At 30.3% G+C, this 25,512-nt stretch overlaps 4 protein-coding genes across 5 annotated transcripts in view; 2 read left to right on the forward strand and 2 right to left on the reverse strand.

Moving 5' to 3' along the window:
• LOC126834978 (uncharacterized) overlaps nt 1-3,586 on the reverse strand; it is a 43,127-nt gene extending 39,541 nt beyond the window's left edge. The window contains exon 1 of the mRNA XM_050567240.1: nt 3,317-3,586. The gene's annotated coding sequence lies outside the window, so the exon portion shown is untranslated. The remainder of the gene's footprint in view (nt 1-3,316) is intronic.
• Nucleotides 3,587-15,553: 11,967 nt separating this feature from the next.
• LOC126834562 (39S ribosomal protein L54, mitochondrial) lies at nt 15,554-16,420 on the reverse strand. The gene is made up of 3 exons (XM_050566584.1): nt 16,193-16,420; nt 15,896-16,096; nt 15,554-15,800 (listed from the first exon to the last, which is right to left on the reverse strand). Exons 1-3 carry the CDS (start codon nt 16,266-16,268, stop codon nt 15,688-15,690), a joined length of 390 nt encoding a protein of 129 aa, XP_050422541.1. The 5' UTR covers nt 16,269-16,420; the 3' UTR covers nt 15,554-15,687.
• A 2,671-nt stretch (nt 16,421-19,091) lies between these two features.
• LOC126834872 (beta-hexosaminidase subunit beta-like) lies at nt 19,092-23,355 on the forward strand. Its single transcript, XM_050567074.1, has 8 exons — nt 19,092-19,448; nt 20,417-20,630; nt 20,703-20,818; nt 21,393-21,598; nt 21,670-21,782; nt 21,836-22,037; nt 22,107-22,323; nt 22,668-23,355. Exons 1-8 carry the CDS (start codon nt 19,263-19,265, stop codon nt 23,019-23,021), a joined length of 1,608 nt encoding a protein of 535 aa, XP_050423031.1. The 5' UTR covers nt 19,092-19,262; the 3' UTR covers nt 23,022-23,355.
• A 117-nt stretch (nt 23,356-23,472) lies between these two features.
• LOC126834875 (electron transfer flavoprotein beta subunit lysine methyltransferase-like) lies at nt 23,473-25,352 on the forward strand. 2 transcript variants are annotated; one of them, XM_050567079.1, is made up of 4 exons: nt 23,473-24,279; nt 24,326-24,626; nt 24,707-24,837; nt 24,902-25,352. In XM_050567079.1, the coding sequence occupies exons 2-4, from the start codon at nt 24,361-24,363 to the stop codon at nt 25,237-25,239; spliced, it is 735 nt and encodes a 244-aa protein (XP_050423036.1). In that variant the 5' UTR covers nt 23,473-24,279; nt 24,326-24,360; the 3' UTR covers nt 25,240-25,352. The 2 variants fall into 2 exon arrangements, with proteins under 2 accessions (XP_050423036.1, XP_050423035.1); XM_050567078.1 differs by having other exon boundaries at nt 24,346-24,626.
• The last annotated feature ends 160 nt before the right edge of the window (nt 25,353-25,512 follow it).

The following is a 25,512-nucleotide window of genomic DNA, read 5'->3' on the forward strand; positions in this document are numbered from 1 at the left end:
GTTCATATAGTTGAACCGGTAATAAAATGTAAGATTATGGTAACTTGTATGCTGTGTCTAATATTTTTGTGTTGCAACTAATATACATTTGGAAGGAGAACTAGTGGTATATTTTGTTAAATTTATTTTCCTCGGAAAACTCAGACCGCCTCTGTTAACTTATCATTTATCCGTGATATTCGTGTGAAATTGTAATAAAAAGTAAAAACTAATAACGTTTACCATTCGATAGTACACTATTGTATATATTCGGTCTTAAGAACAGACTATACAAGAACAATAATAATAATTTTAAAAACGTTTAAAATATGTGTTAATTGTGTTTCATTCATGCACTGCCATTAAAGTCTCCAGGAGATTCTGTTTACAAAAGCTATAATATATGCTTTCTACGAGTCATTATTGGTATATTCTCAGTGGACCTACCTATATACATACCTTACAACCATGAATAGGTGTCACAAAAAAAAAAATATATATATAAATGTACCTTTAATTGTTTTCTTGGCATTAATTTTCTCTTTAATAGATAATGGCATGTACAATAAATCATTTGCAGATATTGAGAACGGGTCAAGTTCATTCGATCATGCCATTATATTATATTACCACCCAGATAGTAATCGAGTCAATACAGAATGATATTTTTTTATAGTTGACTGTGTTGATTTTAGTCGACACTTGCAGTTATGACGTATTAATTAAAATACCGACTTGGCAAAAATAAGTTCGTTCAATGGCATACACGACCAGATAAATTAGCTGCATAATTTGTCCTCTTATAAAATCAAATCTAGGTCATATAATAAGCTACTCAACCTAACGGAAAAACCAAAATGTAACCCATTCGTTGAACATATTTTTTTAAATAATATAAATTATGTGATAACGTTAATAAATTGAAATACTTATATATTACAAATGTTGAGACCTCTATGTACACAATATATGGAACAAACATACCGACATTAAAATCTAGAAAACTCTAATGTAAGTAGGTAATGTAAACGCATAAACTGTTTATTATTTAATTGACTGTGTTAAATATTAAGTAGGTAAACAACAAGACGTGACTATATTTTGCTAAATCACAAAGACTTTAATGAGCGTTGGATAATTATGATTTATGAGCGCGAGAGCATTATTTAGTTATGAAAGTTGTATCTTTCCTTACTTACATGTGTTTTAATAGATAATTTTTTTTCACACTACTTATTATTTTTAACTCATTTATGACATTACAGCACACATAACCATCCAAACGTTTCCATTATGCAGCATATGCATTTTATCATGGTAACGTGGGCCTACAGCGTTTTATTTCGTTACTCATTGCACTCTCTAAAGTACCGTTGACGGGCACAATTCTGTTTTTAATTGCATATATAATAATATAAAAGTATTTTTTTTTTTTTGTAAGCACAGCAGTATGGCATACAAACGGTGACACGTCGACGGCCTAGTCAAATAGGTAATAAAAATGATTGTGTTTTAAAAACAACGTCGTTTTGACTTGTGAGTTGTGATGTCAAATGAGAGTATATCGCTAAAATTTCATTTGTCGCAGCAATGAGAGTGCATAAAAATAAATATACATATTTTCATAATGAATTATTATTTTCAAACGCATTTTTGCTTTCACAAATCACCTACCATAAAAGCTATTATATCACAAAACTCCAGAATAAAAATAATAATTGACAATTATATCATGTACAACAACAACAAAAATGTGAATCATTTACGATCAAAATGAAAGTGGCGTTCAGTTATCCGAAAGCCATTTTTTTTGGTATTTCCTTTTATTGTTATTATTTTTTATTATTATTTCCTAACGCATACACGGCTGAATGACTTCAAGAATGTGGATGAAAATGACGAGGACCAAGGTAGACGTTTGTCTGGGTCCCGAGGCGCAACAACGAACACACCCAGTCCGAGAGGGGTTGGGCGAAACCCGTCACAATAAGTATGAAACTCAACACAATAGTTTTTATTTTTCCCTCTAATACCCGCGTGGGAGGAATCATATATATTTCTATAGCTACCCAAATACAACTCATGAAATATTACCACCGAACCGTCCTACAGGTGTGTGCGACCGACGCGGCGTGCTATTCTTTTGGTAAACATAGTGTAGTCTGTAGTTCGCAGTCGTGTATGCGTGTACAATGGCCGCGTAAATGAATTATGAAATATACCAATTCTCAAAAGCATACAGTATAAAAATAGTCCATCACCGTTGTTCGTCTATAGAGGCGCACATGTATGCGGTGGATACGGAGTAAATGGCCCCGCTGCGATGGAAAACTCGAAGGTTCTACACAAAGATGGAACATTTTCCGAGGAAAATTATTTTACGATATGGACACAAACATATATCTGATAATGTACCGTGTAATTAGATACCATAACTTTGGTGCCGACGACCTACATTTAAGTACAAAAGGCTATTATCCACGGTCAGATTGACTTCAGATGCGCACAATAGAGTGTATTACACATCTAGGCGTTTATGCGCCTACCGAGATTAGTAATGACCGTAACATGGAATACGTATCCACCAGATACACGACACACATACAAGCTGAGATCGTTGAACATATTCACACATACATGTAGTGGACAAGTATTTGATAAGATATATTTTTAACAGTTTTAGATATTTTGTCGAGACTTTGGTAATAATATTCATTGATCACAGCTTAGAAGTAATTTCTGCCAACAAATTAGTGCAATCGCCAATCGGGACAGAGGTGCATTGCCTTTTTATGATAAATAAGAAAACAAACTGTTAGTTTACTATTGTTTATAGTGAAATTGTTTTTTTTATCGTTTAGTAAATCGTCCATCAAATATAAATATTGTAATGGAATTTGCTAAAAACATAGGGTTTTATTAATTTATATGAAATAATATTGTTATTGTATATAGGAAGTGTTAACAGCTATGACCACAGCACATTTGCATTATTTTATCGATCGAATAAGGAGTTTATAAATAGAAAAAAATCTCTTATATTCCATTTTGATATCTTTGTTAATGTGTGTTGGATCCGCATTGGATTATTAACCAGTAAATAACGTAAATAATAGCGTGTAAAAATTACATTGATACATTTTAGGCGATGTTGCGTTAGGATATTTTGTAACAAGGCTTTAGAGATGTTTAGTTCTACAACCACTTTAAATCTAAAAGTGACTACTGTTGCCACAACAATCTTCTAGTTGTTTTCATGGATTATACTTTGCTACTATCGAGAGATACGTATGACTAAAAACTAATCGAATATTTTATAATTGATAAATTTACTAACCTGTGGATTTTTGTTTAAAATTTTTGTTAATCCGTCAAATCACCATAGTCCTAAGGGAAATTTTTGGCACTTTCACTAGAACGGCCTTTCATGAATTTTACACAATGTAGTAAAGAAAATCACTAATATTTTTTTATTTAACAATACGATCACTTCAATACAACAAAAATAATAATCAAAGGTAAAAAATGCTGGCTAGGGTTAGTTTCTAAACGATACACCGGTATTGCGTTACGACACCTTTACTAGGAGCCGACCAGTCGACACGGGTTATTGTACTTAACTGCTTAGAAAGAAGAAACCTGTTGGCCAAGACGGACAGGTGCGCCCCTACCACAGCGCGCGCAGGTAAAACGGACAAATTGTAGTGGCGGCAACAGCGAGGCGCTATTTTAATAATATAGTGAAAAATCGAGATGATAATAATAATACACATCGTTAGCAGATATTAACATGATCCTTGTAATTGTTTTTTTTTCTGCAGTGTTCGTCCTATATAAGCACATTTGATGCAGTGACCACAAATGGACTAAGCTATAAAAATCCATTTCAAAATTCGAGCTGACCAATGTAATAACGGTACTGCCCTAAATTAAACTCTGTGCCTATTTTTATCCTCTATAAAAGTATAAAACTGATCATATCTTTCTCTTATTGCGGTAGGAATAAAATCACTATAATAAAATAATGATGTTGCGTCGTAAGCGATATACATTATTGTTAATGTAAATCTGGAATCAGCAGAAAACAGAAACCTACATAAGCTCAGTTTAACCTAACCTGACCTAACTCCCTTGTTTTTAACAAGGTAAAAATACTAACAGTTATAGTAATTATTCAAATAAAAAAAAGAATTCTAAGTACTTCTACGTATTCAAAAACATGGTTTGATTTTCAGCATTATCATTTCAATTACACTCATTTAACAGAAGAGTATACAAGTTATACCAGATACACAAGGAAAAAACACCCCCACGAGCTTTATCGAACAGAAAGGTGATTCTACTAAATAAAATAATATTTTATTTTGTCTTAAGTATCATTAAAGAGAATTGCTAAAAGTTTTTACTATGAATTTCATAGTACACTATTAATACATTCATTTTTAATATCGATACAAGTTTTTAAAAAAATCTAAATTTTCATGTTTAAAAAGTATAGTAATTGCTTATAAACATATATTTGATATTGGGATTATTAAATTGTTGTATCAACTTTGACTGATAAACTAGACACATGTGTTTTTTAAGTTAGGCACTTCCTTATAAGGAGCAGTCCTTATAAGATACGCGGTGTTCATTTTCGGAAAATCGCCTCAAGAATTAAAATTCCTTCACATCAGTCATCAACCTTTTATGCATAGCCATAAATAAATCCAGTATTGAACGTTCGTATTTAAAGCAATTTGCCGAGTATTATTTTAAACATAAGACTTTACGGACAAGTTGTACATTGAACTGTAATTGTACTTATCTGTATATTTTAATGTATATTGTTAATTGTTTACTAAAAGCTCAGGTATTCCATATCAACATCATTACAACAGTTTATTTACATAAGGATAAAAAATATCACACTAGTAGGTAGTAGATACCTAACACTTAAGCTCTTTTTTTTTTTACATATTAATAATTTGTTTTGTAAAAAATTTGTAAGTTTACAGAAATTATATATATTTTGTGGTGCGGTTTTTTTCGAAAGCTTCAAAACTCAACGGTTGTACGTGATAGTTGTTATAAATCCTTGGTGGTTACCTTGACTTTAGGTTTAAAAGTGCACTAAATTAATTGCTTATTATTTAGGTCATATACTATTTATTACTCAGTAATCTATGTATGCAGTAAAAAGTTAATTATTAATAAATTATTATTTTCATAACCTGCAAGAGTATTATAGGACGAAGAATTCTATTTGGTCTTACTACTACATGTATAGAATGTATAAAAAATGTAATTTAAAGAAAAAAAAAATTGTGCATTCCTGAAATTTAACCAGTAAATTAAAAAATAAAATGTTATAATAGGAACAACGTCCGCGTGATTTCTCGTGTTAAAAGCAATTATTTACTGCAGTCTGCAATCATCGTAAGTATTCGAATACATTTAACGACATTACTATTTGTTTACTCCCAAAAGGCCAATTGGTTATGGCTACCACAATAGATGCATCCTGTTCATGTGATAGGCGATAGCAAAATGTACCTTGGCGTAGTCGTTAAATAGAAATTGGTTTTCAATTAATCACACGTGTAATAGGGTTAAGTGTTAATTGTTTTTAAAACGGTAACAATATAATTCGGGAAAAGACAATAGGAACAATGAAACAAACCGCAAATTGAAATGAAAATTATTCTTCTTATCATCAATGATTATTGTATTGTGCCGAATTCTCACTGTTAAAGCAATTCTATATTATTGTTTTTTTTTTTACATTCATCGGTAATCGTTAAAATATTCTATTATCGTTTATGACCCGGAGTTTGCTTGGTTTTTGCGCTTAGGTGTAACTTGTTCATTAAGTTAACCATAGCTTTGAATTCGAGTAGCTAAAAATCAAAGGACCTAATATTTAACTCGAACATAAATGATAACTCATTCAATCTCATTTGACCCAATGAAGTAAATGCAAGCTAAGTATAAATCATTAACTTGCCCAACCTTGACCACAACACAAAGTGAACCATATAATATAAATTATAAGCAATGCGGTAAGAAAAATATTTGAATTTCTTTTTTTGTTTTTACTAAATAGAGTAAATAATTACCTGTATACACCGCTTATTATATTATGGTTGTTAATCATAATTATAAATAAAGGTAATATATATTTTGTTTTTATAACATAATATGGTAAACTCATAAAGGTACCAATTTCAGCATCTTAATATTTGTTTTTTGTAATTATTTTTTACCATTATTTATTTATTCCTATTCCGGATGTATTCCATAGTTCTGTTATTATTCCAGTGGACAATATATAATCTGTGTCCGTCAAGGACGTCACACAACTTTTGTCCGCACGTAAAACGTATAATATCAAGGAAAATACACTTTATTTGAAACTAAACCGTTTTAACGCATATTTATATACAAATAAAATTAACGGTAGAAAAAATTGTAGTACTTTAGATTTGATACAATTTATCCAGGCTCTGTTATAAAAGTTGAAATTAAATAATAAATATCAATATAGATGCCTCTTTGTCATGTTAATATAGACATTTTAGGCCGATGTCAAATTTTATCGAAAAATTGCCTATATTTTGCTGTTTCGTAATTATTTGATTTGACGCCCTTTAAAGGAGTTAGTCCTAGTAGTGCTATACCCACACAGAAAAAATATATTTTCACTGAGTGGGTAACGGCTTCATTATATTAAAATACTTTTTCCGTCGGCGAAAAATATATTATTATTATGAAGTATAAAAACTGTTGTAGCTATATAATATTATGTAGGTACAAATCAGCGGTCAGTGTGGTTACCCGGTCACGGTGTTGTGACGACGTTAAAAAACGAGGGGCGATCTCCTCGCGTGTGATTTTTGTGTCTTGACCGTAGTACTTAAAAAATATAATGAAACGTGGAAAATGGGATATTATACAGGCGACCAACCGAAGGAATAAAAAAGGGCGGCGGCGGCGCATGACGTTGATCTGCAAAAATTGCGGCGGCGTCGTCGTCGCACACGCTTTGACTTTCACCAGCGGAGGGAAAAAAATGCATCTATGACAAAGAGGCTAGGACACATTTTTTTATCCGTCCCGTATGTGTAATCCGGTATTGGTTTTCACTTCCTATTATAAACTTGACCGCGGTCGTCGGCCCGCTGACGGCTTTTTGATTTGAGCGCAAATACAAATCTCGAACGCGGTTTCGATTCCGAGCCGCCGCCTCGTGTGTTTCATGAAAATATATTTTTCAGAAAGATGACACCGCCTTTTAACGACCGGTTGTCGTCGCCGTATTCGTCCTAATCATATACCGACGCAACGTGTACGTATATTATAGGGTGGCTTTTTTTTCTTTTCGTTTTATTGTTGATTACCACCCTTAATGCAACAGGGTGCGGTCCGGTGAGATCATCACAGACGCTCACTGTAATTGTTATTTTTTTTTTCCCTCGTTATAATGGATTTATCTCGAAAATGCGACGGCGGCGAACCCCGTAAGACCCGCGTGCACCGCACTGTATAATATGTTGCACACACATAATATGATTATATTTCTGTATACATATAATTTGTTGGAATGCGGTGTGGGCTCCAAGGTCGACTACAAACCTTTCGGTCCCGTACACGCACAGACGCCAAGACCTCGTTTCGTACGAGTAGACTTCATGATGTGGCTTCGTTTGTGTGTTTACAAAAAAATATACACAGTGTCCCGCCACCGGTAGAAGCGATATTTCCAGGCATCGATTCTGACCAGGGCCGGTCTGGACCACTGTGCCATTGTGCTACAGCACAACCGACCCTACCAAATTCGCCAATGGTAAATAGACATACAACTCAATAGAGTTGGCCAAAATCCGGATTTTCGGATATATAGGTCGAGTCGGGTTTTAGAATTGCAACCTTCTGTTGTAATTGAAATATGTAATAACACACTGCATAAATTAGCCTAAAAATAACAAATAAAATAATTCGTCAATACTAAATACCCTAAAATTTGGAAAAAATAGAAGTATCGATTTTACGTTGCGGGACACTCTGTATACAACATGAAATATTAACACATAAAATATGTATGCCAACATACTCACGCGAGCGGTATTTTTGTATTTATACATTATGTATGTAGTACAATAATAATTATACAGTATACCAGTAAAGAATTTATAGAAGTTTTTTATTTTTTCTCTCCAACAAGAAAAAAATCTACTACTACAAAAAAATAAAGAGATCGTTAAGTATAAACGATAGGACATAACTATTAACTTACTATAACAACGCTTACGACTTATCTGTACTCAAATTAGGTTTTATTTCATAGTTTTAACTGCTTACATAGCACTTATAAACTCGGCCTAAAATTGCAATGATTACCATATAGCTAATTTCTTGTCTCTTTTGTTTCCGGTTGGCCTAACATTTTCGTTGTATTTCCGATACTATAGATTTTACATAGAAAGCGTTATTTTTGAACGTTCGACCAACCTGTATTAAAAAAAATCGTATATTCTATCACCTTTAGAGTACCCCTACGTATAGCTAAGGTCCATACTTTGTATACCAGTACAAACACACTGGACCGCCTGAGTCATACGCATAACTGTATGTACCGCCCAACAGAATACATAATGTAAGCAATAATATGATGGGCGGTCGGTGAAAAAACCGTTAAGTACGTTTTAACAATAATAATAATAATAGTAACAGTATAATATATATAAGGAGAGACTTCAACGATGGGACCCACACCATGGCTAATTGTCATTACATTTTGAAAGTATTATATATCTATTTTTTATTTTATTGTATACTTCGCGGATATGCGATACATGCACATCACGTGTGCTCAAATACTTTTTCGTCTTTCTTAAGGGGAAAAAAATCATTTTGTATTTTATATCATCGCTATTAGTGTCCATATAGTACGTGCTGGTACTGTGGTCTGCGTGTGTGTGATAACGTTGGCTACCTATTGTTGTCATACTCGGTACAGCGAAAAAAAAAATCGCTATGATGCCACCGCGTATGATTGGTTTGGAATGTTTGATGTATAGGTCACATGTGTTATCCTGTACCGTTAAGAAGCCCGAGGGTCATCGATACACAAGAATGTCTCATATCATTTTTTAATTTATGAAAATCATGCCCGCGAGAACGTAAGAAAATCTTTTCCGGTTTTTGTTTAGTGTTCCGGCTTTCTATTGTCTTTCTCTCCTTTTTGAAAAAGCTTCGCTATCATTTTTTTTTTTTTTAGTTTGTATGCTTTGAACATTTACGGATACGCCGTGACCGAAATTAAATATATTTTCTCAAAAATAATTAACACACACGTTTTCATAACAGTTTTAACAAAACACAATTTAAGTAAAATCATAATTAGTTATGTTTTTAAAGCACACACTTGAAAAAAAATGCAACATAAAAAAAAACATATACAGGTACAGTTATACAGATACAGTTGGAAATGTTCTCGGGTTAATTAATGTATAATTTAAATTTAAAAGACCACTTATATCGGTATAGGTTAAGAGTGTAAAGCACTAAGTAGGTAGTGGGTATACGGACGGCGTGTATAATCTAGATCAGATCGTTATATAGAATTTATTATAATTATTTCGGCGTAAAACATAAAAATAATTACTCAATAAGCATAATATTAAAAAAACCAATCGTATTAAAAACCACTAAGAGCAAAATTTGCAATTGTTTTTTTTTTAATTTGTTATAAAAAGGTTATTAGCCTGTGTAATTCATTACCAGAAGTTTTTAATACTTATATTACAAATCATAGTATCCGAACGGTGTATATTGAATAGTCTGTTCTGGAAATAGAAATTGAAAAAAATATAATTATCTATTTTTTTTTAATTAAAAAAAATCATTAGAACATCACAGCGTTTATAGTACAACATTTAGCACAACAAACTATATTCGGAATACAATTAATATTTTATAGCGCTTATCTATATATATATATATATATATACCATGTACAGTATACATATATATTATGAATGCTGATGTCCTAGTGCTGGAGGCTGCGGTGGTATTGGTGTCAGTAGACTTCTCTCATTATGTCAACCCCAGGAGGTTGCCGGAAATGATTTAACATTTTTGGACTTGATGAAATACCCCACCCCGCGTGTGTACACCGTATGTATACATTTAAAGACCCACATTAATTAAGCATACACGATTTCAAACTTCCTGATGTACGTCTTATCTGATTTTTATTTTTGTTTGTAATTGCAATTAACGTAATGAAAAGCGAGATATAATTTGTTTCGCTCATGCTAGACTAGCTTTTTTTCTCACGTCCCAGTAAAAAAGTAACGTTTATCATTATTTCTGTATACTATAATTTCAATGATTTAACATTGTGGAAACAACGCCTGTGATTAATGTTTTATGTCTAAATTATTTTTTTTTTTTCATTCTTTCAATTTTAAACTATAATATGACTATTAAACACTAATGACTATAAACACAAATATAATTTAACAACTTCGCCTTAAGTTAAAGGAATAAAACTTTTCATAAGTCTGATGCATAGCAACCAACGAACGTCCGATTTTGATAAGTTATAATTTAATACATTTCTGACTGCGGTTTCACATTAATATGGAATGTAAATAATTGTATACAAATAATTTATTAGTGCTCAAAGAATTCCATACACGCAATGTGAGAATGCCACTCAACATAATTACACCGGGCCACACCTAAAACTAATCATAAGTATTTATTTTTTAACCATCCGTTATATTTTTATAATATATTACCTGTACATCTGAAATAGAACGATTTCAAATTACTATCAATTTTTATTCCAAAAAAAATTTAATTAAAATTTTGATCAAAGTATTTTTATCGAGGTTAATGTAATTATTATTTTATATTCTGAGAAAAGTTCATTGTCAAGGTTTCGTCATGGATCATGTATCGTACAAGTGCTGTGTGTTGGTAAACAATGTCACATCTTTTCCGTATAGCACTCTGCTCGTCCGGTTTGATGTCAAGGACCTCTCCAGTGTCTCTTTGCTGTAAACATCGCATTTGAATTGGTTTTCCGTTAAAATAATTATGACATATTATAGTAAACGATTGTTGACACATAATTTGTTATACTTTAAAGTAAGAAAATAAATTATAGCTTATATTATATTTTTCTCTTTTCGAACAGAGTATAATAAATACTATCATTAGTACTTAAAAACTAAAACGTTTTCCCAGATTCCCATTTATTCATTTTATTTTATCATTAAACGACAAACAATATTATAGATACTGATGTAAGAAGTGATTTATTTTTGTGACTTACAAGTTATAACTTATAACCAATAACGTTAAAATGATACAATTTAGAAGATATGTGTACAATAGAAAACACAGCTAGTGGCGAAATAACGGTAATACTAGTACTAGAGCAAATCACGTGATTTTTATGACAGCTCAAGGCGAGACAACGTGTCAAATAATATAAGTGTAATTTTATATTGTAATATTGTATACTCTCATACGGTATTATCGCCGGATATTATTAGTATTCCACAATATTATACCAAGTATTTTAAAATTAACGTGGAAAAATATAGTTAATTAACAAAACGTTTGGGACGTGATTCGAATTTTCATAGAACACGTTATACTTTATATGAATTTGGTTTTTTTTCTTCAAAATCTGGTACACATAGTTTTGTTGTAAAAAAGTAAAGAGTGAAGGCCCTTAAAAACTTCTAAGTAAATAAGTGAGTTGGTATATTATAAAGACCAAAAATATGCATACATATACATATTTGATTTTATATACCACACACAATCCGGGTAGAAAACATTCCTGTTGGTGTGGCTTGACCGAAACGCCATTTAATTATTTCTCCCGGGTGAAAAAAAAATTGTTCCGTTAGTCCGTTCATGAGATACACGTACAGGATAATAGCTGTGCTCAAGTGACGTCATGACCGACCACGAAACACAGTTAAACATATATATAATTATAATTTAATATCATAAACCTGCTCGCAGACTCCAGATAGAGGTCGTCTGTAGCCACTATATTGCCGCTGCCGGTTTGGGTTTATAAATAAAACAAAAATTCGCATCGTATTATAATTATTATTATTCACGAACGCGTTATCCGTTTTCATCTTTGCGAATGTTGTTAGGCTTGGCGAAAAACAAAACAGTAATACAACTAGGAACGACTTAATTATTGTGATGTCGAAAACCTGTACTTGGGACAGTCGGACGACTCTGAATCACAGACCTCCTATAAAACTAGCTGGGTATGATAATTACACAGATCCCAGCCGAAATTCGAGATGAGCTCGGTACTACTTTATATGAATATCTATGTTTTTAATAACTTTAGATGTAGATAGATGAATGTCTATAGATAGTTACGTGGCACGGATTGTCGGCAACCGGATTCTTCAGACCCACTCTTATTACTTGTAACAATTTTTTAACGATTAAACAGTAATCGATCAACGTTATCGAGTATAATGAATCACAGGATCTTATTCGTTTTGTTTTTATTTTCATTAGGACGTTTTATTATAAGCCAAGCTTGTTGTCTGCATACCTATACCAAGTACCATCTCTATAATAAAATACTAGATACCTAATAATAATATTGTTATGATAGGGACGTCAAACGGCTCATCTTTAATTTCAAATTAAACACGTTACACGTGAGGAGATACTAACAATATAACAACAGTTAATCATAAGATCAGATCTTCGGAGTCCAAAATTGAGTCTATTCAGTTTTTGAAACTGAAAGATAGCCGCGGAAAGTATGTGGTAGCTAATCAGTTAGTAAGTCATAAAAAGAAACAAACAGATACGTCTTTTGAGATGACAGAAAAATGCTGTAGTCTGTAACTTAGGAAAACGAGGTTGGCGTTGAATTAACCAAAGAGAGACCAGAGAAAATATAATTAATTATTTGGTCATTTTCTGCTATTGGATATCCGAAAAATATGTTATTTATTAAATATGTTTAAAGTTTATTTATGTTTTTAAAAGTGGAAGTAAAATAGTTTTCTTTATTAATATGGTTCATTCGTTTGGAAAAAAATAATCGACTTAAACTATGGATAGATTGAAAAAAAAAAACTTGTTCTATAAGCTAATGCCTTTATGGGTGGAATCAAAATGAAAAGTCGAACTCAACCGCTCTCCTCCTCTGGCGTCAATGTCACTTTTATATGTTTAGTCGGCACTTGGCAGCAACTCGAATCGATATATACCTACAGAGCCATAATTATTTTATTTATTGTAGATGTCGAGCGTAGTATTCCCTATTAAACGATGCGTCGATGCGATGGCGACACAGTTCTAGAAAAAATCCATTATAACGTCCAAGAAAAAATGTGCACGGGTTTCTAAAAGTATACAGGACTACAGTATGAATACTAACTATAACAGATCCTTAATGATATATATATACATATATTTATACTTAAATATTATTTTGTTTTAAATAATCAAAATAAAATATATATTATCTATTGTATATATTTGATTGAATATTCTATTTTTAAACAAAAACTATAACATTTATTGAAATAGAAAGTTGCTTATTGTCTTCCTGTTGTGTTTTAGCGATTCGGTAATTAATTATCCATTATGCTTTAGTTAAAGGAGGTTAATTAATCACCTTGCCAATGAATATTATGTATTGTTTTCATGATGTATTATACGTGCCTAAAGGTAGCTATTCAAATATGTGGCATATTTGTATAAACCGTCTTTAAATGCAATATTTTACTTCACCGTGTAAAAAAAAACTTATGGCCCGCCGCCAGACAGTATAATAATAAAATTAAGAAAGGTATTTTTTTTAACACAACCTTGAGAGAGTATTTTCGGGTTTATTGGTTTACACTCGTGTGTCGACCCTAATCATATTTTTTTCCACCAATGTATACCTCATCTATCTAGCAGACTACCCATATAATTTGTCAAATAATGATTGGATTACATATTCAGTAGCGATTGCCAGTAAGTGGTTTATCTTTGTAAGTAGCCAACTCGTTTTTTTTAAGGTATGAACGTAATCAATTGTTAATATTATTAAGGAAAGCAAAATTATAATTTCAATTATTTACACAACTCAAATTTCAAGAGTAGAAAAAAACAAAAACCTCGATTGTTGTTATAAATTTTTGCTTTAATAATTATGCACTTACTTACATTAACCTTTGGAGTAGGTTCATAGCAGTATCTCTAAAAAGAACTAACATACCTAATAACAAATTCCAATCAAAACTTAATATTGTTGAATGTATGGGCATGAAATGGACAAATATTTTTTTTGCAAAATTATAAAGTCCTTTACTAAAACGCCATAGACTTTGAACTTTATTAAAAAAGTGAAGACGCATTTTCTAAAATTTGGTTTTACCTACCTAGACACAATATCTACAAAATAAAAAGTTTAACAATTATTTATTTATCAGTACATGTGACGCTATCTATTGACTGAAAATAAAAACATTAACTCAGTGAGTTAAGCGGGCGTCGTACCGCCCATTTTTAAGGAGTAATGTATAGGCAATTTTTTACAAAGTCTTAATTTATAGGTTAAATTGTAATGTGTAATTATTAGTTCAATAACTGTATTTTGGTAGTTAATTTATTTTTTGGACTATCGCAGCATCCTTGAAAGCGATTTAAAAATGTTTTTTCATCTCTACATGTTTAAGCAGACTGAAAATAACTCGGTTAATTTTAGTTTTAGAGTAAAAACACCTATTATAAAATTAAAAGAAAACAATATTCCGGAGGGCAAGACTGTGCATTTTTTTCATTGTTTCAAATATAACGTTCTATACATAGTTTCGAAATAACGACTATTTTAACATTTTTAAATGACTGTAACTTTTCAAAAATGAATTTTTTTTTTTTAATGCACCGTCTTGCGGTATATTGTTCCCTCTTAATTTTATAATGGGTGCTTTTACTCTAAAACCAAAATTAAGAGAGTTATTTTCAGTTGAAATAAACATGTTTTACCACTAAAAATCACCGGTGCGACACTCTCTTAATGTTTAACCTTTCATAATTTACATAGGAGGATATTATACAAATATTATAAAAATTATTTTATGTATACATTAGAGTGGCCCTTATAAGGGTTTTTGGAGATTTAATATTTGTTTTATTAAATTAATTGTTAACTTTTGAGTATTTAGCAAAGACAAAATGTACCTAATATTTTTAATTGTAATTTATCAATCATTATATATTTTTTTTTATAATTTAATTTTACTCTAGTATAAATGGAAATAACTATTGCAAAAATGATACTAAAAACTGCAAGAATTATTTCTTGAAATGTAGTAAAATATAAAATTAAACATTTTTTATAAGTTAAAAATCATTTAAATATGATAAAGTGTTTTTGTTTAAAACTTAAGAAAATATGTGGGTAATAAACTATTTAGGTTTCTTTATGCTTCATTTGTTGATAATCTGGTTTATTATGTATCGTCTGTATATAATTAAAAATGCTTATCATTTCTAATTAATTGGTCGCTTAATAAAAAAATCTTAAAAATATTTATAACTTTTTTAATAAAATATTTATTTTACATAATAATCATTCATTAATTTAATGATAAATTTTTTTGCAATCATCACTTTAAAAAATTAATATATTTTATAAATACTACTTACAATCTATACACTTTATTAAAATTTTTTTAACTTATTTAGTAAATTATTTCTTCTCATTGCCATTGTTCTCACTCTAATCCAATATTGCTTTGTATTAGGATCCAATTGTTCAAATGGTATGGGTCCAGCTTAAAATAATAAAATAAATTCAGAAATATAAATCATAGCAAATCTAAGTTAGACAATAGCGCTAGACTTAAATAAAATTGATCTTTATACATACATGTATTAAGTTCCCAAAGCCATTCAGGGTACTCTGAATCTGGTTTAAGTTCAACGTCTTCACCTCCTTCTTTAAGAATATTACTACCACACACATATTTTACTAATTTGTTAGCATCCGTTTCAACTGGAAGTTCGGTTTTTTCTGAAACAGGACCTCCTTTTCCTAGTTTTTTCTTTGATTTTCCCAAAGACATAATACCTGAAAACAAATATGTATGTATGCTTATTAAAGGATAATGCTATACAACATTTATATGTTAATGTATTATTTCATTTAAAATATTGATAGTATTACCGACAGTCGCATATGTATTGTTTGGTGCTTGAAAACACATTCGAGCTGTATTTAATCGAATTAGTTTTAAAAACATCTTAAACTATTTCAAAATATTTTACAACTAAGAATTGTACACCGAATTATAACTCGGTATGATTGTTTAAAGATTTTTTAATTCTACAAAATGAACAAAATACATATTAATATGTAAGTTGTAACAAATAATAATTGTTCCACATTTTTTTTATCATCGAATGGTCGCCGGATAACATTGATAAGATTACCCACTACATGAACATAGGAACAATTTTACAGATAGTATGTTTGCGGTTTATACGGAATACCCTAGACCTATTCTATAATAGGTAATGAAATAGGTTTATGTGAATGCCTAATAAAAATGTTAATTGAATACCAATTATTTCTAAATCTATCTTCCTGTTTTCGGAATCCACTCACAAGCAATCATTTTTACAATCACGTTTTATTATAATAAAATAATAAACAGAATATGGAAAACATTGTACTCTATATAATATTGTGCTCTAGCATAATAAACAAAATATATTACTGTAGTTACTACTTAATTAAAGAAAACGGCTATAAATATTATTTAAATTGCCATTGGGAAAAAAATACTTTTAAAAAAACTATAAATTATGCTTAAATCATTTTAAACGATCAATTTTTTTTTTTTTTTTTGGAAATCGTACAATCTGTAATATATTTAATTACAATAAGCACAAAAGATACTATTTATGGTAAGCAAATATATTGAGACAGTAGGCTTGATAGAAGGGGCCAGCCAGTGCTGGTACTTCATGACGTGTGAAATCGTAGATTAGTCAACCAATAGGTCGCGACACCACGTTCGCTTTAGGCGCCTACTGGGGTCACCAGATAAAAGCGATAAAATTAATCCTAATACAAACATATTGTTAAATAAGTTCTAAAAAAAATTAAATGAGCCATAAATGTATCAACTTTTTGTGTGACCCAGCATTTGAGTGGTATTATAATTTATATTTGATTAGGAAACTAAATTCGAAAATAATTCATTATCGGATTACATAATATTCGTGTTTAAAAAAATTTGAATTATTTAATTATATTACATGTTTAAGTACCTATTGAACATCTAGGTATACCTAATGGCTAATGTCATAAATCATAATGTTCTATTCGCGATTATTCTGTATTCATAAAATAGCATATTACATTAATAATAATATCTATGTAATATCTTCATACTGTATATATTATTGAAAATGTATGAATAAACAACTAAAAAAAAAGCTATGCACCCTTAGAACTTAGAAGGAGTGAGCGTTAGAAATTAAAATACTCAAAACAGAAACCTATGTACAAATTATAAAGCCTGAGGTATGGACGTTGTGTACAGGATACAAGTAGGAATTATGAAGACATACAAAAATAGATGAAATTTGTGATTTATAGAGTTGCTACTCGAAGGAATTGGTCCAGTATTAAGAAAGTTACAGTGTATACAGACACAAAAAAGCCGATATCATGGTAAAACCAATAGCATCTCTGCTTTGCATCGAAGCTAAAATAATAATAGTATACAATCAGTGCAATATTGCAAGCTACGATAAACATACAAGTGTTGAAAACATTAGACGCCCTACTTATAAAAAAACTGTAATCTGTAGTCTGTATCATTTTTCTGGATAATTTTAAACTTAACCCAACCTGTCAATTTGTGAATCTATAGGACGAAAATTAACCTAACCATTATATTATAATTTTAAGGATAAGATTACAACTCGATTATAAAATCATAAAATTGGTTTAAAAAAAAAATGGCATCCTTTATTTGAGCACACCTAAATAACAGTTATTTAAGTTTTCCTGAAATTGTTGAATTTATAGATTGGACTTATCCTTCTTCTTAGGCCGGATATTTGTTTTTTCATGACCGCTGTTAATCACAATCAAAAGATTATATTATGAGGAGGAAGATGAATGCTCTACGTTCCCTTTAGACAAAATTAATTCTCATTGTTGCGTTTATTGACTTCAATGAATGCTACAGACATTTTTGTTGTTAAATAAATATTTTGTTAAGACTACAATTATATACACAATACGAATAGACACACCTTCCTACCACTTCACTAAAACTCATAAAGCGTTTTAAAATATTTCTATTATGTATTTATACATATACATATATGTATGGATTTCACTATCCGGTTTAGTCTAAAACAATAATATGAGTCCCTTAGAGCTGTTTACTTATCTTCTGTAGTAGGAATTCAGGATAGTAACTCCTGTACTCTATATTTACACATTTTTTGTTAACCGAAATAGTCTGTGTGTAAAATCCGGTGTCCGGGACGCGTTCTGGCCATAATTTACACTTTTTGCTATAATTAAAAAACATATTTATACCCTTAAAATACTGTTTGTTTGAATGGTTTAACACAATTTATATATCTCGAAATATGTGAAATCTAATACATATGTGATAAAAAAAAAAGTTTCTTATTGAGTTATCCTCAACGTTCCGAAAAAAGGACAGAGTTACTAGCCGACCGAAGATAACTCGGTTAAAATAAAAATTGTCTTCATTTGATAATTTTAGGATGTCTTTGTTAATTTGCTGATGTTTCGGAAAAATCGCAGAGTCCGTCTTTAAAGTGATAGTCGTCATTTCACCATTGAACAAAAACATGAGATACATATTTTTAACCCATGTAGGGTTTAACACATTTAAAAAAAAATTACTTTATTAACACGTTAGTCTAAAAGATCCCCCAAAAAACTTATCTACGGTGCTAACCTATTCGGTCGATTCGTGGTCTCGATTGACTAACGCCTATATATGCATAGTAGTTATCTTGTTAGGATAATTACATAGTATAGTTCATATTTCACAATAACGTACTTCCGTACGGCTTGTTATGATTTCTGTAGTCGGATAGTTGTTGTAGTCGGCATAGACCATAGTGTAAACCGGCTATTATACTGAATACGACGTGTGTTGTTAAGTATATCTCTTCTAATTTTTTTTATTATTATTACATGAATTTGTTTTTGTAACATTCTCAAATTAAGCTTAATAATGAATTTTAACTGGATTAACTGTGTTTTGTTTTTGTTAATTATTTCACCAATAATAACGATAACGTCTGGTCAATATATTAATCCTCAATTACAAATGACTCATGGCGAAGTGTGGCCAAAACCTTTTAAGCAAAAAAATACCAATGTATACCATAAAATGGATCCTGAAACTTTTAAATTTAAAGTAAGTTTATAAAATTATATTTGTCCTCATATTTTATTAAAATATATTAGGTATATTTGATTATTAAATTAAAATATTTTTTAATAGTATTATGTGGTACAATAGTAGGCAATAGTGCTTGTTTGTGATATGATTAATATTGTAACCGGTAATACTTACTAAATGTTAATGTACAGTTCGATTAGGTTTTCACTGATAAGTTATTTGTTATTTTAATTTAAGGAGCAATATAAAATATGAATGAATTCATAATTTGGTGATGAATTTGAAATAGCCTTGTCATATAAGTTTATTTCGACAGGAACCTTGATACTATTAACAAAAAATATTACTACATATATAATATACTTCTGACTTCATAATATGTTTACCAATAAAATTACAATTCAGTTTACTGCCACTGACTACACTGACTGTGGTCATTGAACTGCGAACTAAAAATTCTAATACTTATTTTGAGGATAAACGAATTGTTATGCTTTGAAAAAAACGATCTATATACAAATAAAACCTAGTTTCCTTTATTGTTTTAGCCTTTTATTTCAAATTTTCGTTATTTTTCATGTATGTGTTATTGTCAATATCAGTGTTATTGCTTCAAATATTTTTCACCACTTTTTATGGACATTTAAAAAAAAAAGAACCCTTCAATGAAAAAGACGGCCTTATTACAGAGGGACTAAAAGTTGAGATAAAAGACTAACATTTTAAGGAAACTATTTTTTATTTAGGAATCATAGAAAATTCATTCACCCACAAAACAAGGACCACCCAAATCTTATAAAACAATAGATTTTTTTAAGCTTGAGGTTTATACTTTTCGTTCAAAAAATAAATGTCTGTGTAAAGTGAAAATATGAATATTAAATACGGAAAAAAATTGTTTTAACCTATTAGTACAAAGCATTAATATTTCAATGTAATGTGTATTTTACATTTTCAACAAAATTGTCTGTTGTGTTATAAAGATTGTAGGACAAATTTGTGACGATCTTCAAGAGGCACTCAAAAGATATGATAACATATTATTTTTACGAACAACAAATAATTCCAAAACCGGTGATTTTGTACATATGTTTCCAAATTCTACGTTAAAAGGGCAATTTAATACACTAAAAGTGCAGCTAATGTCACGCTGTGACAACGAGGTACAACATCCGTCTTTGTACATGAATGAAAGATGTAAGATGTTGAATATTTTATCAAAAATACTTTAATACAAATAATAATACATTTACTAATACATTTTTTTAGATTTTATAAAAATAAAAGAAGGTACAGGCATATTATCAGCATACTCAATTTGGGGTATCTATAGAGGCCTCGAAACGTTTTCACAATTGATTACTTTAACGAATAATGGCACATTGGTAATCAGCAAACTCTATAATATTATACATAATTTATTAGTATACAAATATTAATATTATTTAAGTAAGTAAGTTCATAAATAAATTTTGTACCTTATGAACTCGGACCACAAATTTGATCACTTTTAAGAGATGCTCACGCATTGTACACCAATACTTCTTTTAACGTTCTCGTCACTCTTTTTCTTATTAAATCCCTACACCTAATACTATCGTCCAAAATGTCTGCACTCTGCACAACAATGATTGCCTTAAAATAATTTTTAATTATATACTTCTAATCGTCGTAATTTGAGATTTTTTTCTTTTCATAGTAATTTTACCGTTTCATCATCTTTTGTAACATGAACAAACCAACAAATTCCTTAATTTTAGTTTCGATGCAGAGGTGATGTTTGTTAAAATAATAGGACTAACTGTATCATGTTATAACACTAGTGTTCATCTAAATATTTCTAATCACTCTTAGTGACACATAATAATAACACTACTTATAAAGTGGTTTATAATTTGCTATAAAACGTCGTTTTTTCGTTATGCCACATAGTATGTTATTTCGATTTTTTTCTTTTAGTTTATTATCAGGGATACAACCATAAAGGATCATCCCAAATACAAACATCGCGGATACATGTTAGATACTTCTCGTCATTTCTTAAGCTTACAAATGATATTTGACTCATTGGATGCAATGGTGTATTCAAAATTAAACGTGTTTCATTGGCATATTGTAGATGACCCGAGTTTTCCGTACCAGAGCAGTTCTTTTCCTAGTCTCAGGTCTGATCTAATTGCGCCTGACCTCTTGTAGTTTTTCAAAAATTGAATATTTTTAATTTGTTTTCATGCAGTGAGAAAGGAGCTTACGACCAATCATCTATTTACACAAAGGCAGATGTAGAATGTGTCATTGAGTACGCAAGACTTCGAGGCATCCGCGTCATTCCAGAATTTGATACACCTGGTGAGTATCAATCGTCAATAGCTATAACAGTTTTAACAATTCTGGTTTTGCAGACCACACTGGGTCTTGGGGTCCCGGCGGGATTCCTGGCTTGTTGACACAATGCTCCGAATCGGATCCAACTAGTTTTGGACCAATCGATCCAACGTTAGAACAAAATTATGATTTTATAAAGACTCTTTTTACCGAAATTAAAGAATTGTTTAAAGATCAATATTTTCACCTTGGTGGCGATGAAGTTAGACACGGTTGCTGGTGAGTGTTTATGCATATCAGTTGCTGTCCGTATATAGTCTTATACATTGATTTGTTAATTTACAAAAGGGATAACAACAAGAGAATACAGGAATTCATGAAAAACAATAGCATACACGATATTTTAGAATTGGAGAACTATTTTTTCCAAAAGATCTTCAAAATAACGAACACTTTAAAAGCCAAAACCATCGTATGGGACGAGCTGTTTGACGACAAAATTAAACTAGACCGCAACACAGTTGTACAAGTTTGGCAAGGCGATTACATTAACAAGACTTTAAACGTAATATTTCTTAACTTCTAGTTCCCATCATAGATTAAATATAGTATAGATGACATCTACCGTAAATGGACTTGATGGTCCTTTTTTGAGATTTCATAATAGTTTTATCACAGTGAAATCCAGAAGTGCGGATAAAATACTTGTCGTTTGTTATACAAGCGTTGCCCATCAATTTATGCTACTATGTGTGTTCACTGTTCAATAATAATTTATTCTACGAAATACAACATATTTGTTGTCTAGTAACTATTGAGCGAATAATCAATTGACGAGTTATAACCACAGTGTAATACCAAAATGTCAATTAAACAAAAGTTATTATATATTTATATTACATATTGCAGGTTTTAAAATCTGGCCATTATGCGTTATTGTCTAGTTGTTGGTATTTGAATTATGTCAAATACGGAAAAGATTGGCTGGATGTCTACAGATGTAACCCAGGTAACTTTTCTATTGAACCAAAATACAACCACTTATTTTTGGGAGGCGAAGCGTGCATGTGGACTGAATACGTAGACGATTCAAATGTTTTGCCATTATCGTGGCCGGGGGCGAGTGTCGTAGGCGAAGTGCTTTGGTCCCATCAAACAAATGAAACGGAAGCAGCGCCGAGGCTTGAAGAACACATTTGCAGACTAAAACGCAGAGGAATACCGGCCAAACCATCTAATGGCCCTAGTCATTGCTACTATTAATTAATTATAATTAGTAACATTAACTCAATATGTAGTTGTTATAGTGACTTGTTAACAGTAACACACCTTGTTGGTTGTTACTATTGGTGGGACTATTCGAATATTCGAATACTTTATTCGCACGAATTTTCGTTATTCGAGTAACGAATATTCGAATTTTTTAATCTAATATTCGATGGGTTATTCGAATATTCGATCTGATTTTTCGAATATTCGAATATTTCATCATTTTCTTTGCAGGATTAATAAGATTAAAAAAATAATAATTAAGAGACAACTAAGGTGTCCTTGATCAATTTTTAATAATTTTTTAACAAAATAAATATAATTATAACGAAATATTCTTTTGACAAAATAAATATTATTACTTATTACAACAAATAAGATTTTAACAATTTATAAAGATATATAATTACAAAAAAACATAAATTTGACAAAATATTCGAAAATTCGAGTATTTGAATTATTTTCATACGAATAGTATTATTCGATTATTTGAATAATTCGAATAATAGAAAAATTCGATTCGAGGTCTCAGCTCTAGTTGTTACACATTTTTTTTACAAAGCAAGTCTATTTTCAGTGGGTTATAAAGTAACAATTACATTATAAATTAATTACTATAATAATTAAATTATATACCCAAATATTAATGCGCAATATGCAGACATAATTCTTTATCTACTAAACACAGTATGATCAATAATTTTGGACGCAGGACGGTACAGAATGCTCTATGCATTTTATGGTCTAAGACTAAGTTAAAAACACGTATGTATGCAAATCAGTTATTTAATTTTTCCTACCACTTGTTTTTTTAAAATGTTTTTAGAAACCACTGAGTTTTCTTATCATTTGTAGGTAAATAGGTCTTTAGCCTTATCATTTATAATTTCACAATTCACTATTCTAATCACAGACTTCTATACTAACTACTAGAAGTCTGCGATTCTAATTTAAAACTTCTATCAGAATAATGCAGTAGGCTTTTCACGATCACTATTAATTTTGTTTAAGATTTACATGGTGAAAAATATTGTAAATATTCTATGGAGTTAAACTTTGAATAATAAATGTACGATACTTATCTATAGTTACTAATATATTATAGATATTTAAAATGTCAGAATACTAAATTAAATGCATCAGAACTGCAGAAAATTACCTGTAAAAACTACCTAAATCAGCATTCAACGATAGTTGGTCTGATAAAATATCATGCTTGGGTATTTTTTCTTTTAATCATACTTTTTATGTAGTAAGTAAATTAATTAAGGACATATTTCTTAGTTGTCTAATTATAGAAAATTAACAAATTATATAGTTCTAATTTTTCAAAATGAGTGCACAGCTTAAAAAAACTGTTCATTTGTTACTGTTGCAAAAGTTAAATTATAACCAGCTCCGTTACTGTACTGCTAAAGAAAAAGATTATGCTAGAAAAATAAAAGAAAGTACCGTTGTATGTTCAAACCATTTGACACCAGAAATTAAACTGCATTTAATTACGGAACAGTGCAAACTATGGTATTCGACAAGTGATGAATGTGAATTTGAGGATCCATTCTGGGCATTTTATTGGCCCGGTGGACAAGTTATTTCTAGGTAACAATTTGAAGAGAGAGAGAAATGTTACAGATTATAAGATGAACTAACTAATTTTTTAACATTTGTTTTACTATTAGATTTTTATTAGACAACCAAAATCAAGTAAATAAAAAAAAAGTTTTGGATATTGGCAGTGGAAGTGCAGCATGTTCTATAGCTGCAGCTATGGCGGGTGCTAATACTGTTACAGCTAATGATATAGATCTCGGTAAACATTTTTTTTTTAAATTGATAATTATGTTTTATTTATATTTTTTTATTTGTTAAAATAGTTGCATGTGTAGCAGCGACATTAAATGCACAACTGAACAATGTTAAATTGGAAATTTCATCTGATAACTTTTTATTCAGTGAAGGTTTGCAGTATGATGTTATTATTATTGGTGACATGTTTTACTCAAAAGAATTAGCTGACGTACTTTGGAAATGGCTATTTAAACTTTGTGATAAAGGACAAACTATACTAATCGGGGATCCTGGTAGGCATTGTTTTCAACCTGATCAAAATTTACAGAAACGATTAATAAAACTTAAAGAATATAATTTAACTGAAAACTGTTGTTTGGAAAATCGAGGATTTTCTACAGCATCTGTTTGGACAATAAATTAAAGAAAATTTTGTTTGAGTTTAAAAAAAAAACTTTGTTGTAGTTTTTTTGTTACAAAATATATTAGGAAGAATATAATTTTTTTTTTTGTCAATATTTGCTCAAAAAGGCTTTAAATTGTGAAAAAAACATTCCTCTAATGTGTTTTCTTTCTCCCTTTGTATTTAAACAAAAAGTCTTTTACTTATGACACATCGTCGCCGACTTAAAGTATCTTTTGAGCAGATAGACAACAAAATCTCAAAATCTAAACCAAATCTGACATCCAAATTCAA

This window comes from Adelges cooleyi, unplaced genomic scaffold, assembly GCF_023614345.1.
Source record: "Adelges cooleyi isolate 19-005CV unplaced genomic scaffold, UGA_ACOO_1.1 ACOO_flye_CR_arks_rails_tigmint_CR_PRNA_21, whole genome shotgun sequence".
Lineage (NCBI taxonomy): Eukaryota > Metazoa > Arthropoda > Insecta > Hemiptera > Adelgidae > Adelges > Adelges cooleyi.

Bases quoted from the DNA above. Each gene is read 5' to 3' on its own strand.
- LOC126834872 (XM_050567074.1), top strand. From the start codon at position 19,263: ATGAATTTTAACTGGATTAACTGTGTTTTGTTTTTGTTAATTATTTCA. The intron at 19,449-20,416 runs GTAAGTTTATAA...TGTGTTATAAAG, and splicing joins CTGAAACTTTTAAATTTAAA to ATTGTAGGACAAATTTGTGA. The intron at 20,819-21,392 runs GTAATCAGCAAA...TTTTTCTTTTAG, and splicing joins TAACGAATAATGGCACATTG to TTTATTATCAGGGATACAAC.
- LOC126834562 (XM_050566584.1), bottom strand. From the start codon at position 16,268: ATGTTTTTAAAACTAATTCGATTAAATACAGCTCGAATGTGTTTTCAA. The intron at 16,097-16,192 runs GTAATACTATCA...ATTTGTTTTCAG, and splicing joins CAATACATATGCGACTGTCG to GTATTATGTCTTTGGGAAAA. The intron at 15,801-15,895 runs GTATGTATAAAG...TATTATTTTAAG, and splicing joins GCTTTGGGAACTTAATACAT to CTGGACCCATACCATTTGAA.
- LOC126834875 (XM_050567079.1), top strand. From the start codon at position 24,361: ATGAGTGCACAGCTTAAAAAAACTGTTCATTTGTTACTGTTGCAAAAG. The intron at 24,627-24,706 runs GTAACAATTTGA...TTTTACTATTAG, and splicing joins GGTGGACAAGTTATTTCTAG to ATTTTTATTAGACAACCAAA. The intron at 24,838-24,901 runs GTAAACATTTTT...TTGTTAAAATAG, and splicing joins AGCTAATGATATAGATCTCG to TTGCATGTGTAGCAGCGACA.